Source organism: Nicotiana tomentosiformis, chromosome 8 (assembly GCF_000390325.3).
Source record: "Nicotiana tomentosiformis chromosome 8, ASM39032v3, whole genome shotgun sequence".
Classification (NCBI taxonomy): Eukaryota; Viridiplantae; Streptophyta; class Magnoliopsida; order Solanales; family Solanaceae; genus Nicotiana; species Nicotiana tomentosiformis.
The window spans coordinates 78,286,555-78,303,083 of NC_090819.1; the positions used below are offsets into that span (position 1 = coordinate 78,286,555).

At 38.3% G+C, this 16,529-nt stretch overlaps 1 protein-coding gene across 6 annotated transcripts; it reads left to right on the plus strand.

The window, feature by feature from the left end:
• Nucleotides 1-6,561: 6,561 nt before the first annotated feature.
• On the plus strand, nt 6,562-12,916 carry LOC104087493 (U-box domain-containing protein 52). Of its 6 annotated transcripts, none has more exons than XM_009591975.4 (10): nt 6,562-7,122; nt 8,740-8,849; nt 9,001-9,122; nt 9,509-9,720; nt 9,800-9,875; nt 10,046-10,337; nt 10,503-10,604; nt 10,675-11,103; nt 11,684-12,506; nt 12,598-12,916. In XM_009591975.4, exons 1-9 carry the CDS (start codon nt 6,924-6,926, stop codon nt 12,455-12,457), a joined length of 2,316 nt encoding a protein of 771 aa, XP_009590270.1. In that variant the 5' UTR covers nt 6,562-6,923; the 3' UTR covers nt 12,458-12,506; nt 12,598-12,916. The 6 variants fall into 6 exon arrangements, with proteins under 6 accessions (XP_009590270.1, XP_009590272.1, XP_009590271.1 ...); XM_009591977.4 differs by having other exon boundaries at nt 11,684-12,496; XM_009591976.4 differs by having other exon boundaries at nt 6,563-7,122; nt 11,684-12,463.
• The last annotated feature ends 3,613 nt before the right edge of the window (nt 12,917-16,529 follow it).

Genomic DNA, 16,529 nt, shown 5'->3' on the forward strand with positions numbered 1-16,529 from the left:
AGTCTTCAGGCTGTTTCGCTGAGCTTTAATGGCCAACTTTCGTGGCTGTTTTTTTTTTGTTGTATTTTGCAACTGATTTTTAGTAGTTTCAAGGTTGGAGTTTGGTGGTAGATCTGGGTGGAAGAGAGACTGTTTTGGATGGTGTCTCTACTGAGTTTTGGGGATTGTTTTGAGGCATTTTTGAGCTGCTTTGATAGTGTTTTTTTGGCTAGAATTGATGGGTTCCGGTGAACTGTTTTTGAGTTTTGGGGTGTTTTCAGGTGGTGTTAATGGGAGGTTTTAGTGGCTGTTTGGACTGGTTTTCAGCTGGTTTCAGGGCTGATTTTGCTAAGTTTTTGGCTGAAAAACAGAGCTATATTTGCTGGGTTTTAGAGATTTATTTAGCTGGTTTCAATGGAGTTTAGGGGAGTGATTTTGGGTCGAAGAAAGTAGTTGTTGGAATAGAGAAAAAAAGTTTTTTTAAATGAAATCTGATGTGTTGGTTCACCGCCTAACAGAAATTTAGTTGTGGTACTTTAAGGGTAAATTTATTTGACTTTAAAATAGTTCAGGGATAATAAAAAAACTCGCAAAGGTAGAGTGTGTAATTGGTAATCCGGCTATAAGTTATCTATTTTTTCAAATTAATAAATTAATGAGGAAATCTATTATGGAGAACTCAACCCATTTAAAAGGTGTAATGAACTTTAGTCTTAAATTTTAGATTACATGACTTTTGATAAGCATTATTAGAGATGTTTAATTAGAGTTCTGAGCTTGAAAATAATAACTACACATAAGTTTTTTGACAAAATACATAGTTTGCCCATCAAACTTGCATCGAAATCTCTCTTACACATTTTGTTTTATCATAAGAAACTTTTTATATATTCAACCTTTCAAAACTGTGTTCAAAACACATCTATTTGAGTACTTGATGATAGGCTATAATTATATATTTTAGTCACTTATTACACTCTAATTTACTGCACTTTAATTGAGTTTGAGCTTTAATCGCTAGTATTTTGCACTAATTGTGTGTTTTATGCCTTGTAGGAGTAATTCCGAGCTATGTAGATGTTATGGAATGAATTCAAGTGATTTGGAGCTTTGAAGTCTGAGTAAAAGCCCAAGTAATTAAGCCAGTATCGTGTTCGGGGATCAACGGATGATAGTTAAGAACGAACGAAGAATCAAGTAGGCATATTGCGCACTATCTAGTAAAATACACATAACCTTTCGCTCAGAACTCCATTTGATCTCCACAATATATTGTTGGAAATATAATTCAAAGGGCTACAACTTTCATGTTTTACGTTTTCCCAAATTCTAAACAGAACAGGGTGACAAATGTGCGACAAGTGCGCAGCCGCGCACTGGCCGCGAATGTGAGGCAGAAACTGGCCAAAATCCGCGGCCAAATCCGCGGTTGAATCCGCGGCTGCGGACGTCCTGACCTGAAAAAGTATCCTTTTTCGTGTAGGAGAGGATATAATTATTTGGGCCCGACCCTACTTGGTATATATACATGGAAAAACGGTATTTTGAGGACTTTTGACATACTTTTGACACACTCTAGACCTCCTAAATTTAATCTCCAACCCTTAGTATCTTTAGTTGTTAATTTACTGCTTTAGTTTCTTAGTTAATTAGTTAGATATAAGAATCTTAATCTTTATAACTTAGAAATTTATTCGAGCTTGTCTTTTTAGCGATATTGGACAATTATGGCGAAACTTTAGTTCTCAGTGGGATTCGACTCCGTACTCTTAGACCGGATTATATTTACAGCGACCGCTTAGTCCTTTTTACAAGGTATAGTTGGGCGTGAACAAATTTTGGCGTCGTTTCCGTGGAACTAACGGTGTAGCTGTAGGTATACATATTGCTAGGTTTTAAGTTTGAACTTTTATTTTTATTTTTTGTACTTGATTCTTTTTTTTTTTTACTTGTTGATTTTTAAAACATGGCATCTTGGAATTATGAGAGTTTTAATGTTGGTAATTCTACTTTTAATCCTCCTTATGCATATTGTGGAGAAAATCACCCATGGCAAAATTATCAAAATATTTCCGAGAGCGAGTTATGTGCACCAACTCAATCTTATGTGTGGAATGTATGCGATATGTGTGGTGGTCAAGATGGTCACTTTCATGGTTGTGCTTATATTTCTTATCTTCCCCCAACCCCTTACTTTGATGGTTCTTCTTTTTCTTATGAAGTTAATAGGAACAAAGAACCTAGGGATGATGACCTGAAAGAGATCAAGGATATGCTAAGGTGCCTTGTAGAACAAAATAATGAGAAACAACTGCACATATAAAGGCAAGATGCTAATATTCGCAACCTGGAGGCACAAATAAGTCAACTGGTTGAAGCATTTAATGCTCAACATGTTAATACTATGAATAGTAGCTAGGAGCAATGTGCATTAGAGACAAAAATTGAGGTACCACTAGAGGGGTCCATAGTAGAACACCAACAATCAATCTAACGAGAATTTAAGGATGTCGATGTTGTAGAAGAGATACTAGAGTCAATCAAGGACATTGGGGATACATATTTAGTTGACTCTAGTGTCATTGGTGTTGACAATCCCAAGGTTCATGTAATTGAGCACATTGGTCCACACTCCAAGCATTTTTCCACATTGTGTTTGGATGATGATATAGAAATAGAGTCATCCGAACCAATTGAAGAGTCAATGAATGAGGAACAAGGTGCATATATTCTGGAATTCTTCTTGCTAGAAAGTCAGGATTACATACCTCATACAAAGGCCAAGGAGTGTAGAATACTACATTATTTTCTTGGGCCACTTAGATTCGTTCCACCGCCCCAAGAGCATAATCATAAGCTTGAAGCAAAACTTGGAGTCCAATTCATAAGTTCGAAGTGGAGGCAGAAAGTGATTCATGTCATACCGCGACATTAAATCAAGCGCTTGTTGGGAGGAAACCCAGCTTTACTGTTTTTTTTATTTTTTTATTTTTTTTAATTGTATTATTTTTGTAGTGTCGATTTTTTGATTTTTTAGGAGCATGGAAAGTAGAGCCATTGGAAAGATGCAACAACAAACCAGATGGTTGGAACTAAGTGTGAGGTACCCGAGGACCAGGTCTGGGAGAAGTCTGAGTAACCCATGAGCTACTAATGCTTTAGCCTTTGGCCTACCAGGGAGTTTCTTTTACCCTCTTGTATTTATGGGTATGCATTGGGGACAATGCACAATTTTAAGTGTGGGGTGAGGAGATTGTCTGGGTGACTTTCTATGCTATTTTAGTTGTGTTAGTTTAATTAAATAATTTTTTTTCTTACAAAAATAAAAAAGATTGGACTTTTCCCGACGTGGATCTATTTGATAATTTTCTTGAGGGATTTAAGCCGAAAGGAAAAAGACAAAAAAAATTTCTTTGTAGGTAGTGTAGTAATTTCCCCTTGGTTTTTCTTTGTGCCGCGATTCTTTTCCAAGGGTTTTGTTTGAACCGGGTATAGTTAGTTTTATTTTTTTTAGGAATATGAGCCATTGTGCTGTGTTTTGAATTGAAGCAATATCTCTTGACTTTATTATGCCTTGAGAATAGTGAGTACTTTGGTTGTGACGCTTAGGCTCAGTTTTTGACTCTTGTATAAGTACCTTAAATTGTATGATTTTAAATTTGCTTAACTGCTTTGACTAGAGTGTCTTGATGAATCCAATCCTGAGTGAGTTATGTGCCATGTGTGTGTGAGATTTGTGTGTTATTTTGTGCATTGCATTTGATGTCTAGAACTTGCCCCGTGTGTTTGTAAAGCGAAATAGTAGTTTTGTTCAGTCTTGAAAGTGATATAGACGTTTCTTTGTTGAGCCATATATATATTTTACCCGCCTAATTGTTATGTATCGTAGTTAACCCCTTTGAGCCTGTAATCCTATTCTTTGGCAACCATATTACAAGCCTTACCCATTTGTTTGAATTAACCATCTATTTGAACCTTCTAACCTCTCATGAGTACTTGAATTGTTATGAACTGTGTAAAAGTTAAAGTGTGGGGTGGTTGGTTTGGCTTTTTAGTGGAAATAATGAAATAAGGAGAAAGGTGCACTGTTTTGAAAAAGTAAGAGCCACTTGAATTAGAAAAAGAAAGAAAAGGAAAAAAAAGTTGTATTATTGTGAAAATAAAATATTCCTTGATAAATGGTGACTCTTGATGTAATTGTGCTTAAACAGGTATGTGGTAGTATACATTGATGTGAAGGTGGAGTTTGGTTTGACGTAAGTATGTGTTTTGAATGTTAAAGTATATGTATTAAAGTGCTTAGGGAGGTGTAGTCACTCTTATATCTAAATGTATCCTACCCGTCCCACAGCCTACATTACAACCAAATAAAGTTCTACTTGATCCCACACTGAATGAGCTCGATTAGTAGAGTAGTACACTACGGGCAAGCCTATGGTGCATCTTTTATGGCATATGAATGTTATTTTCGAGAGTGAGTGAATTCTTTATATCTTGAGTTCCTAAGTGTTCTTAAGTTTTATTGCGTGGAATTACTCACTTTTGTTGTGTGAGGGCACTTGATCATGAAGGAAAGGTAATGTTAGTGACCTCTATGTTAGAGTAAGTGGGTGAGTTATGAATAATGTGTGGTACTTGTAAGTCAAATTTTGAGGTGAAGATGTTACGCTTTTGTGCTTTGTCTATTTTAAGTATTCTTGGTGTGATGAGTTAGGAGAATTATTTAAAAAGGTCGTGTCTATATAAAGTGTAGTTTGATTGTTCGAGGACGAGCAATGGTTTAAGTGTGGGGTATTAATGATAGGTTATAATTACGTATTTTAGTCGCTTATTACACTCCAATTTACTACACTTTAATTGAGTTTGAGCTTTAATCGCTAGTGTTTTGCACTAATTGTGTATTTTATGCTTTGTAGGAGTGATTCCGAGCTATGTAGATATTATGGAATGAATTCAAGTGATTTGAAATTTTGAAGTCTGATTAAAAGCCCAAGGAATTAAGCTGGGATCGTGTTCGGGGATCAACGGATGATAGTTAAGAACGAACGAAGAATCAAGTAGGCATATTACGCACTATCTAGTAAAATACACATAATTTTTCGCTCAGAACTCCATTTGAGCTCCACAATATATGGTTGGAAAGCTAATTCAAAGGACTACAATTTTCAAGTTTTACGTGTTTCCAAATTCCAAACAGAACAGGGTGAAAAATGCGTGATAAGTGCGCGGCCGTGCACTGGCCGCGAATGTGAGGCAGAAACCGGCCAAAATCCGCGGCCGCGGACGTCCTGACCTGGAAAAGTGTCCTTTTTCACGTAGGAGAGGGTATAATTATTTGGGACTGACCCTACTTGGTATATATACATGGAAAAATGGTATTTTGAGAACTTTTGACATACTTTTGACACACTCTAGACCTCCTAAATTTAATCTCCAACCCTTAGTATCTTTAGTTGTTAATTTACTGCTTTAGTTTCTTAGTTAGATATAAAAATCTTAATCTTTATAACTTAAAAATTTATTCGAGCTTGTTTTCTTAGCGATATTGAACAATTATGGCGAAACCTTAGTTTTTTGTGGGATTCGACTCCAGACTCTTAGGCCGGATTATATTTGCAGCGACCGCTTAGTCCTTTTTACAAGGCATAGTTGGGCGTGATCAGTACTTGACCATTTTTTTCTCAACAAGTGTAATCACGCACCAATAATAACATGACACGTGTTATTGACTTTAAAAAAACTTGAATTTATAATTATATCCATATTCTTCACCATCCCCAAGCTGTACCACCATGGCTGCCCCTCTCCAAGTGAGTAACTTGTATTAGCAAGTAGCAATCATGAACCTTTATTTTTAATTTTAAAATTATTAGGACAACATTGAATTTCTATCATCATTACTGATTAAATATTTTTCATAAAATTTCTCGTATTTGTATCTTCCCTTTTTCAAATTAACTAACCGATTATATAGTTTGAATATCAAATGTGCTTACACCATCAACAATGAGAACAAAATAGAACCCAAAGAACTCAAAATTTCCAAACCCATCAATGACTGAAATGGAAGAAACTTCACATACCCAATTAGAACCCACAAATTCTCATGAAACACATATGAAGAACTCCACGAATTTTTCCTTCGGCATTTGGCCACGCAGGCAGCGCAACCGTCACACTGTCATTTAGCGATTCCTATGTTAATATATGAAACTCTGATTTTTTTTATCCTCCTTTAAATTTTGACAAAAATATTTGGTGGTATGATGGTAGAAGAAGGCTATGGTGCAGTAATGGAAAAAGATGGAAAAGAATAGTGATTTTTTTTTCTAAAAGATGAAGAAAAGGATTTAGAAAAATGAAAAGGTTGGACACGTGCCGTTGAAATGAGCCATTAGACACACAGAAACACGCAAGTTACACGTAATAAAAAATGTGTCTTTTACACATACTAAAAGAAGTAATTTTGGTGCAAGTTTGACAGATAAACTATGTATTTTGGCTAATTTTTTTAATATATCCTTTGCGGCATCAACACAAATTGCTAGAATGGTACTTTTAAGAGTGACATAGTACACCCGTCGTTAGGACGATTAACTCAGGTCGTAGACCTCGTGGTGTCAAAGAATAGGCGTAACAACAAAATACCCGCCAAACGTGGAGCTCCCCTTAAAATTCTAACTAGACTCAAAATTCATCTCAATTCTTTTGGTGTCTTCAACAATAATCAAACTGGCCTAAAGTTCTTTCCTTATCATATTTTGCTCAAAAATCACCACAATCCAGAAAAAGGTGGAAGCTAGGAGTAGAAGAGTAAAATTTTAATCTTGGATTTGACAAGAGTAAGTAATGGGGCTATTTAGAATTTGAATTGGAACAAGAATTTGTTGATTGAAACATATATATGGAAAAAGGAAGAAGTGGGAAAATTTGAGAAAGTAGAAATGCGGCCTCCACCAACAGCAGGGAATCATGGACCTCCATTGAATAAATTGATAGCTGTGGCCATAGACAAAGATAGAGGAAGCCAAGTTGCTTTGAAATGGGCTATTGATAATCTTCTTGCCAGGGGACAGACTGTTATTTTGATCCATGTCAAAGTTAAACCATCTGCTTCTCAACCCCCTTCTCATACCACATCTAGTAAGTCTTTCTTTATACATACATACATCATGTCGATTAATATTTATGATGTTGTGGATCAACCAATTTTTTGGAAATTAGTATGAAATATATGAAGTGGAATGTGGATTCTTGGGCTCATATGATGTCTTAAATATATGGCAACTTTTTTGGAAATTAATATGAATATATGAACTGGAATGTGGATTGTTGGGATCATGATGTCTCGAGTAAAATGTTGTAGGAATCAACTTTTCGAGTGGATTAACAATGTTATTGATGGTGGTTAGATCTTTGTTGATTTTCGGAAAATTGTACAAATATTGCCAATTAGTGATTTTTTTGGGAAGAGAAAAATTGTTCTTAATTACCATATTCCTTTATCTATGGTAAGACACACTTGTGTGGAAGTTGGAACCAGGCAAAAACATTCTTCAAACACTTGCAAGCAATGGTGGATCCAGAATTTTAAAGTCATGGGTGCTCGCCCATAAAAATTCCGAAAGAAGAGGAAAAAAGAGTTTAGTCGTGGGTGCTCACTTAATATTTATCTAAATACTTTTATAATTGCCTATGCAAATTTACTAAATCTGGTCAAAGATAATGGGTGCTTGAGCACCGACAAGACACCATATAGATCCGCCACTACTTGCAAGACATGCTTTCTTTTAAAATCTTATTGGAGTAATGAGGTTTAGTTGCTTGGTTGGTTGTTCGTGCATTATTGGGGGGCTTATGATATGCAATGGAACTAAGCATAGGTGAAACTAAGAGAGAACGATTGAAAATTGCTACTTCGTATAGTGATATTCTGAAAAAGTTTTTGGATTTCATACTTTTATCCGCTAGAATCCTCTCAATGTTGAAAATGAACCCTGAAGTATGATACATTGTTATAAGACATGTTTCAATTGAACACCTTTGTTGTTGCATGTTGGTTAGAGCTCAAACACTGCTAAAGATGGCTGATGCAGTTGCACACTTAAGAAACATATAGTTTAGCCTCAGTATTTGTTGAGTTTCCCAAATATTGTAGCTGACTAATTAGTTTATTCTTCAAATGAGCTAGTTATCTGCCCGTATTCCAGCCCAGATTGGCATGTTGCTGCAAGTTCTGTGCAGAAAGGATTATATTTTGAATTTTGCCTCTATAATGTTACAACTGTCTCTTGCATGCCTTGGATTTTCAGTTAATTTAATCTATACTTGTGTCATTTCTCTCTCCCTCTCACCCATTAATCATGATTTCTGTAATTTGAACTTGGGAAAAACGTTCTTAGACCTAATATGCTTTTTAATTATTGCTAAAGACTTTTAATTATATCTATGCTATGCCAAACTTCTTTCTTCAATATTAAGATTTTTAAGCAATGTGCCACTGAGTTTTTGTTGAGACAAACTCTACCTGCTAGTGTTACCCTAAAAGTAATGGTACATTTCATTTATTAAGTCTAGAGTATTTTAATGTGACGTCAAAAAAGGGGACAAAATGATAAGTTTGCTACTTCTTTCTTCACCTTGATCACTTCTACGATTCCAATTAAAAAGTGGAGAAAGGAAACTTGAGGACTATTTCTCTCTGGAGTGTATTTTATGACACAGTAGCAAAGGAGTAACTGGTGTACTTTTACATATCAGGATTAAACCAGATGTCTGATGCTAGCACCGATGGATCAGGAATGAGTGAATTGGATCCGCAGTTGAAGGAACTCTTTCTTCCTTTCCGAGTGTTTTGTACTCGTAAAGATGTTAGTATTCAAGCTCGAAACTTCAAACAAATTCCTGATGACCCACACACACATTTTGCGAATCATTCTTTAGCATTTATAGTTGTTATTTTCCATAGTAATTTCCTTAACCTTTCTAGTATTGATTCTTCTGATCATCAATAAATAACAGATACAATGTTATGATGTTGTGCTAGAGGACGTCGATGTAGTCAAAGCAATCGTTGAATATGTGAATCGAACAGCAATAGAAGTATTAATTCTTGGTGCTGCAGCAAAAGGCGGTCTTCTCAGGTATGACTCTTTCTTTGCATGGTGAGTTGCACTTATTGGAAAGGGGCCAAAAATATTGGGACAGAGGGACTAATAGATATGATCTATCTCTTGAATGGAGGCAATTACCTAGAGGAGTAACTTGTATCATTTGGAAAGTCATAATTTTAGTTAACTGAAGCTATACAACAAACATGATCCCAATCGTATCTCAGAAGCTTGCGAAGTAGAAAAACGAAGAATTGTGTCTGCATTTATATATTTATGTTTGGTCATGTTTGTTTGAGCTTCATTGAGGAGAAATATTAATTGCTCTATTCTGATAAGGATCATATTCTAGTTTATGGTTCTTATTTGAATAGAAGAACGTCTTCAGAAGGTCTAATTTTAGTAGCCTTTCTACACAGAAGATTTAAAGTCAAAGATATTCCTGGAAACGTGGTAAAAGGGGTTCCGGATTTCTGCACTGTGTATGTCATCTCCAAAAATGGAAAGATTTCAGCTACACGATCTGCTTCTCGCCTCGCACCATTTATCCACCCACTGCGTCACCAGTTCATGCAGCAGGGCAATGCCAAATCTAATACCACTGAGGATTCACTGAACACTCCTTCCAGAGGTATGTAAAATGCTAGAAGAAAATTCTTCAATTAAGTTCATTTCAACGTGCAAAGCTAATTCTAATATGTTTCGTAAAGGTTCTCTTTCGGGGATTCCGAAGCCTGTATCTGATCTGCCCATGTCGAACCTTCAGAGTGATACACTTAACATGAAGTAAGTCAAACTATCTTCACTATGTTACCCAAATGTGTCATCAGCTGCTTAGTAAGGACAATAAGCAATAGGCACTGATGCGAGCTCTAAAATTTCATAATTACTGGCCATAAAATGTTGCATATTTTTCTCATTCTGAGGCCTAAGTTGTATATCACTGTTGTAAACAGGTCTCCTTTCACTCATAGGAAAGGCCCAAATGGTAAACCATATGAGATCTCTCAGCCAGATACTGACATATCATTTGTCAGTTCTGGTAGGCCAAGTATTGACAATATGTTTCCTTCATTTGCTGACAACTACGATAGTGGAGCAACCCCTCCCCGGCTATCAGGCTTCTCCGATTTTGAGGCGCAAAATTTTGAACCCATTCCCTTGGGACGCCGATCCTTGGACATCATGCCATCAGAACTGTCATTCCTTTCAATGGAGGGTGATAGAGCATCATTCTCCTCCACACCGGTAGGCAATCGAAGGTTTCTGCTTTTTGAGCTTTTGGAAATTATAGATACTAAGATCAAAATTTCTACACTTATTCTTCCATTTTCCATTTAAGCATAATCGTTACTCCAAATATACAAGTTTACAACATGCCTGCAAACTTAAGGTCTTTCCTTTCATTTATAGGATGACGTAGCAGCAGAAATGAGAAGGCTGAAACTGGAGCTCAAGCAAACGATGGAAATGTATAGTACAGCTTGCAAGGAAGCACTCACAGCACAACAAAAGGTACGATAAATTCCAACCCATTGTGCACCTTTGTGATTGCATCAATTACCTAATATGTTCTCAATTGTAGGCGATGGAACTCCAGCGCTGGAAAACAGAAGAACAGAGAAGACTAGAAGAGGCAAGATTTGCAGAGGAAGCTGCATTAGCACTTGCAGAGAAGGAGAAGGCAAAATCTAGGGCAGCCCTTGAGCACGCAGAGGCAGCTCAGAGGCTTGCAGAACTAGAAGCTCAGAAGAGAATTAATGCAGAAATGAAAGCTCTGAAAGAAGCAGAAGAGAGGAATAAGGTACTAAATAAACTTTCAAATTCAGATTTCAGGTATAGGAGGTATACGATAGAGGAGATTGAAACTGCAACGGACTACTTTGCACAAGCTAATAAAATTGGAGAAGGAGGTTATGGGCCAGTGTATAAGTGTTACATGGACCACACACCTGTTGCGGTCAAGGTCCTTCGTCCTGATGCAGCTCACGGAAGACAACAGTTTCAGCAAGAGGTATAAAGTCTAAAATTCTTATTTATTCTTGGAGAAGTAGTTAAGAAGAATAATTGTGTTCCCTGATACAAACATGTCTGATTTCTTACTGAGAGCCCATTAAAGCTATGCTGAAATTACCCATGTAGCAATCTCCATGACTTTTGTTTGGAATTGATGCATAGTTATTTGATTGATTGAATGGTCTATAACTGTCAGCATGCAACAGGAAACTGAGTTACAGTGAAAATAGTTCAATTAAAACAAGATGACTGCCGGCATAGTCACGTAGTTGTGATGATGTCCCGTCCCATAATTGATTATTGGTATGTTGACGACATTGGACTATTTTGAACACTGCAGGACAATTATATAATTACTAATTAGCATCCATTACTACTCAATAATTGCTTAGGCTGCAAACAAGAAAAGATGCATCGTAAAGGTAGAACTAAGAATTGATGGCATGTAATTTAAAATATAAGTTGGTAATAAGGACACAAGAATTCTGCTTCACATTCATATTCTATCTTCCCATTCATAACAGAACTTCATATGTGGCATAGCCCCTAATTTCTCTCACCCCCTTCTTTTATTGCAGGTTGAAGTATTGAGCTGCATACGACATCCTAATATGGTTCTTCTTCTGGGAGCATGTCCTGAATATGGGTGCTTGGTATATGAGTTTATGTCCAATGGAAGCTTAGAAGACCGTCTATTCCAGCGAGGAAAGACTCCACCACTCTCTTGGCAGCAGAGATTTAGAATTGCTGCTGAAATAGGTGCCGGGCTGCTTTTCCTACACCAGAGCAAGCCAGAACCAATAGTACACCGTGATCTAAAACCTGCAAATATTCTACTTGATCGCAACTTTGTGAGTAAGATTAGTGATGTTGGCTTGGCTCGGCTTGTCCCTCCATCAGTGGCAGATTGTGTCACTCAGTACCGAATGACATCAACAGCTGGAACTTTCTGCTATATAGACCCCGAATATCAGCAAACGGGAATGCTTGGTATAAAATCCGATGTATATTCTTTAGGTATCATATTCTTGCAGATACTAACAGCCAAACCACCGATGGGTTTAACTCACCACGTTGAAAGGGCAATCGAAAAAGGGACCTTCAACGAGATGCTTGATTCATCTGTTCCTGATTGGCCCCTTGATGAGGCTCTGAACCTTGCTAAGTTATCACTGAAATGTTCTGAGCTAAGAAGGAAAGATAGACCGGATCTCAGCAAGGTTATTATGCCAGAATTAGAGAGATTGAGAACACTTGGAGAAGAAAATCCATGCCAATCACCCTTGTATAGTTCAGGTTCCTCAACAAATCATAGCCAAGCTTTCGTGTCCCAAGCTAGCCAACATGAATAGCTTATTGTAAGCATTAGATCTTCGACGAGCATTTAAATTGTTAGTAGTGGTATGACTTTTTGTGGATATACAAGATTCACATATTCTGCTATATCCAAATTAATATGTTCCTGACACAGTTTTCACCATAATTCATGCAGGAAAAACTAAGCTATCCAAACAAGATGTAATATGGCTTTGAGAGTTCGAAAGGCACATCATGAAGCATAGTCGCCTAATAGATTAGCGTGGAGGTATGCGCCAAGGAGAGAATAGTTCTAAAGTTCTCAGGAAAGAAAAATTTAAACTGAATGTTTTATAGCATAACAAGGAATTGTACATCTCCATCCATATATAATTATAATAGAGAAAATAGCAATTTTGGTCCTTAATGTATTATTCCCTTTATTTCGATTTTGAAATTCTTGTATTGTTAAACTGACCACATTTGGTTGTCAATAAATCCAACTGTGCAACTCATCTTCTCCCTCCGGTTCTTTTTATTATCTGTATTTAACAGAAATAATCATAAGTAGTACTCCGTATTTGAATAAATTATCCTTCTCTTCCTTAAATGAGTAATTAATAGGTATATGCTTTCTTGGAGTAATTAGGGTGAAAGCAGGGGCGAATTTAGGGGTTCAAATTTTCTAAAAGGTTGCAGGTTAGATTCCCATTGAGCACAGTTCTCAAAATTTTGAATCCCCTTCACAAATATCCTACCTCCACCACTAGAATTGGCATAGGGGAAAACTACAACTCTGGAAATAACATGCGACCGTGCCCACCACGTGATCTGATGCTACTATTGCTGGTGACCGTATTTAGCTTAAATGGATGCTGGGAGTTAGTTGTGATCAGTTGAGAATGACCCAATTTATCAAGCTCAATTTAGCTTACTTCAAACTTGGCTTGGCGGGAAAAGTAGTTATTGTTGGGTTTTTCTTTAAACGGTACGGTGTGAATGGGAAATGGAAGAGTCACCGCACCTCTTCGTCTCACCCTTTCATTGTCTATAAATTTAGAAGCTTGGCCTCATTTTTAAAACATGAAAAATCTGAAAATTTCTCCCATCTTTTCTACATTGAAGTGTGATTTGTTGTGCCGTTATCACAGAATAATTATTCCATTCCATAATCTTGGGTAACAGTGAGGGTAGGGATTAAATTCCTAAGAGAATTAATTTCGGATGGCTGATAAAGAGATAATTTAGAATGGAATTCTGATTGTTAGTCTGCCGGAGAGAAGCGGCGAAACTAATTATTCCAGATGATTTTAGGCTACTTGATTCATATCTATCAGAAGAATCTTTTGTTGAAGTAAAATTGCATCTTGTTTGGAATTTTCTCTGAAAGATTCCATGTGTGTTTACCCGAAAAATCAGATAACGTTAATGTATGGTTCTAAGGATACGTGATACCCTTTGATACAAATCGTATAGAGAGATAGCGATACGAATATTCTTGACTATGAAAATGGAAATAATGAATCAGAAAGAATGAATAAAATAAAGTAAAACAAGCACAAGAAAGTATCTTTTGTTCCAGTGTATTCAGTGTGTCCATAGCGTACTAGGATCCCCTTTTATAGTAGAGGGTCATTACTTTATTTATAACAAAAAATAATAAAATAAATCATATGGTGGAGGACCCATGATGATTTGTCTCTTTCTCGATTCCCGCCAAAATTCTCTCTCTTGGTGCGGTTGCAACGGCTCTTGTCTGTGAGCTCGATACTGGCTCGAACTCGTTACTGGATCGAGCCCTTCGGTCTTGGCTCGAGTTTGACCTACGGTATGGGCGTCGCGCATTTTCGACCTCGAAGCAATGCCTTGCGGATCGATTTGATCACGGACTCTATAAGGTTATCGAGTCGACTCCTCGGACAACCTTCAGACTTGAGGCTCGTTAATACTGTCTTCGGAGCTCACTCCCAAAATCCCACTCTGACTTCTTACCACTTGAACTCGATTGAACGTAGGAAGACCGAAATCTATTTCGACCATATACAGATAGTCCCCTCGTTTTTCACGAAGGATGCGGTGAGAATCGATATGATTTTCGACGGTTCGATCGGGTTATAAGCTGACGTTTTAATAGGGATAGATTATGACGTATGTGATAGATGTCACATCGATTTAGTCTTTCAAGGTATTTAATGCTTGTCAGATGGCGGTCGGCCACCTCTGATATTGAACCGTCATGATGCGAGCCTATAAATAACCCTTCCATCTATCATTTACCACTTTTACGCATTCACTCCTCCAAATTTTCTTATCTTTTCTCTCTATCTCGTCGCTTGTAGAGCCATCTACATCAGAGTTTGGTGTCGTCAATTTTTCACTTTCCTTTGCCTTTCTTCCTCTCATATCAATGGCCAAAACTTCGAAAACTGTACCTCAGAAGGAGAAAGCTTCTTCTTCACGGCTGTCCGGCGACAAGGCGCTGGTGGAGCTGTCTACCTATGACTATGTTCCCGGCCCGTGTACTCAGAAGATCGATTTTAAGGTTGAGAATCCTTCATCTGTTCCGGGTCGATGCGAGCACGTGTCAATGTACATGTGCTCTATTACGGCGGGTCATCTCGAGGCCGTTAGGAAAGACTGCAACTGGGGTTCCGAGGTTGTGTTGCAAATTCCATTCCCCGAAGAGAGCGTCATCACCCATGTGGAGGGGTTTTTAAGTGTTTACACTTATCCCTTCATATTGGGTCCCGTCGACCCGGTGATCATTGATTTTTGCAAAAGATATCAGGTCACCCTCGGTCAAATTCATCCCTCTCTATGCCGTATAGTAATCCTACTTTGCTTCTTCTCCATCAAAACCGGGGGGCTGGATTTTTCCCCGAATCACCTCATGCGATTGTATCGTCCTCAAATCTTTCGAGGCTTAATCAGACTTCATCGTCGGGCATCGAAGTCTTTGATGTCGAGCATCGACGAAGACAATGATCAGAGTTGGATGGGCCGTTATATTCGGGTGAGGACCCGTGACCTTATTCTGGAAGAGAAGATGCCGTTCCCCGAGGAATGGAATTTCGACCGTAAGTGGCTCTCATAAGACGTTGCTTTTCGTATCTTTTTTCGATTTTTTCTGATTTCTTTCTCCGATATACAGCTGCCCCTTGGATGCCACAAGCGGTGCCCGACCTCGAGGATTGTGTTCGAAAGTTAGCCTCGATTTCCTCTTATGCCGAACGCGCTTGGCGTGATTTGGCAAAAGGTAGATGGGAGGCCAAGAATCATGGTAAGGTTTTATTTCTCGTTTCCTTCGAAGTGTTCTTTGTACTCCATTCGTTACCGATTTCCTTTCATGCAAGTGTAACCAAGGATGCCGCTTTGAGGCCTTCGAGCGGTGAAGAAGGAACCAAGTCCCCGGTCCCGAAACCAGGAAAAGATAAGAAGCGAAAAGCTGCCTCTCGGTCAGAGGACCCCAAGCCCAAAACTCGAAGGGTGAGGAGGAAGGCAATTGCTCTTCCGATTGACTCGGTCCAACGACTGAGAGAAGAAGAAGAAGAAGAAGAAGGCGGTGCCTCGACTTTGGTGATCCAATCTGCGAGAGCTATCAAGGTCACCAAAGCTCCCGAGCTGATGGCGGCTGTACCAGTCGGGGTTGGCCTTGGGATCCCGAGTCTTGATCGGAGCGCCCCGAGTGATTCGCTTGGGGCTATGACAGTGGGTCATTCGCCTTCCCTTCCAACCTTTTCTGAGGAGGCGTTAAAGGAAGCTCGAGAATTGAAGACCCCCGATATGGGCGGAGGCTCTAGCATAGGGGATCCCTTTCGGGATTGCTTTACTGGAGTCGATGATGCTTCCGATATTGGTGACGCTTCTCTTCTACTAGAAGAGGCCCAACGTTTCATTACTCGGGTAATGATTTTACTATACTTGGTTTCTTTATTCTTTTCCAAACTTGACTTGTGTTCTTTCCCTACTGTGCAGGCCATTAGTAGGTTTCGAGTCGACCTTAGCCAGTGTGAGGTCGAGCTTCAGAAGGTCTCGGGGGAGAGAGATGCCCTGCGACTTCTTTGCAGCCAAAAGTACGAGGCTATAAAGGACCTCCAAGAGGATTTAGCTAAGGCTCGTGAAGAAGAG

What these genes read in the sequence shown, in the direction of transcription:
- LOC104087493 (XM_009591975.4), top strand. Translation starts at nt 6,924, where the DNA reads ATGCGGCCTCCACCAACAGCAGGGAATCATGGACCTCCATTGAATAAA. An exon ending in AGTGATACACTTAACATGAA is followed by an intron (nt 9,876 to 10,045) that starts GTAAGTCAAACT and finishes TGTTGTAAACAG; the next exon opens with GTCTCCTTTCACTCATAGGA. An exon ending in CACTCACAGCACAACAAAAG is followed by an intron (nt 10,605 to 10,674) that starts GTACGATAAATT and finishes TCTCAATTGTAG; the next exon opens with GCGATGGAACTCCAGCGCTG.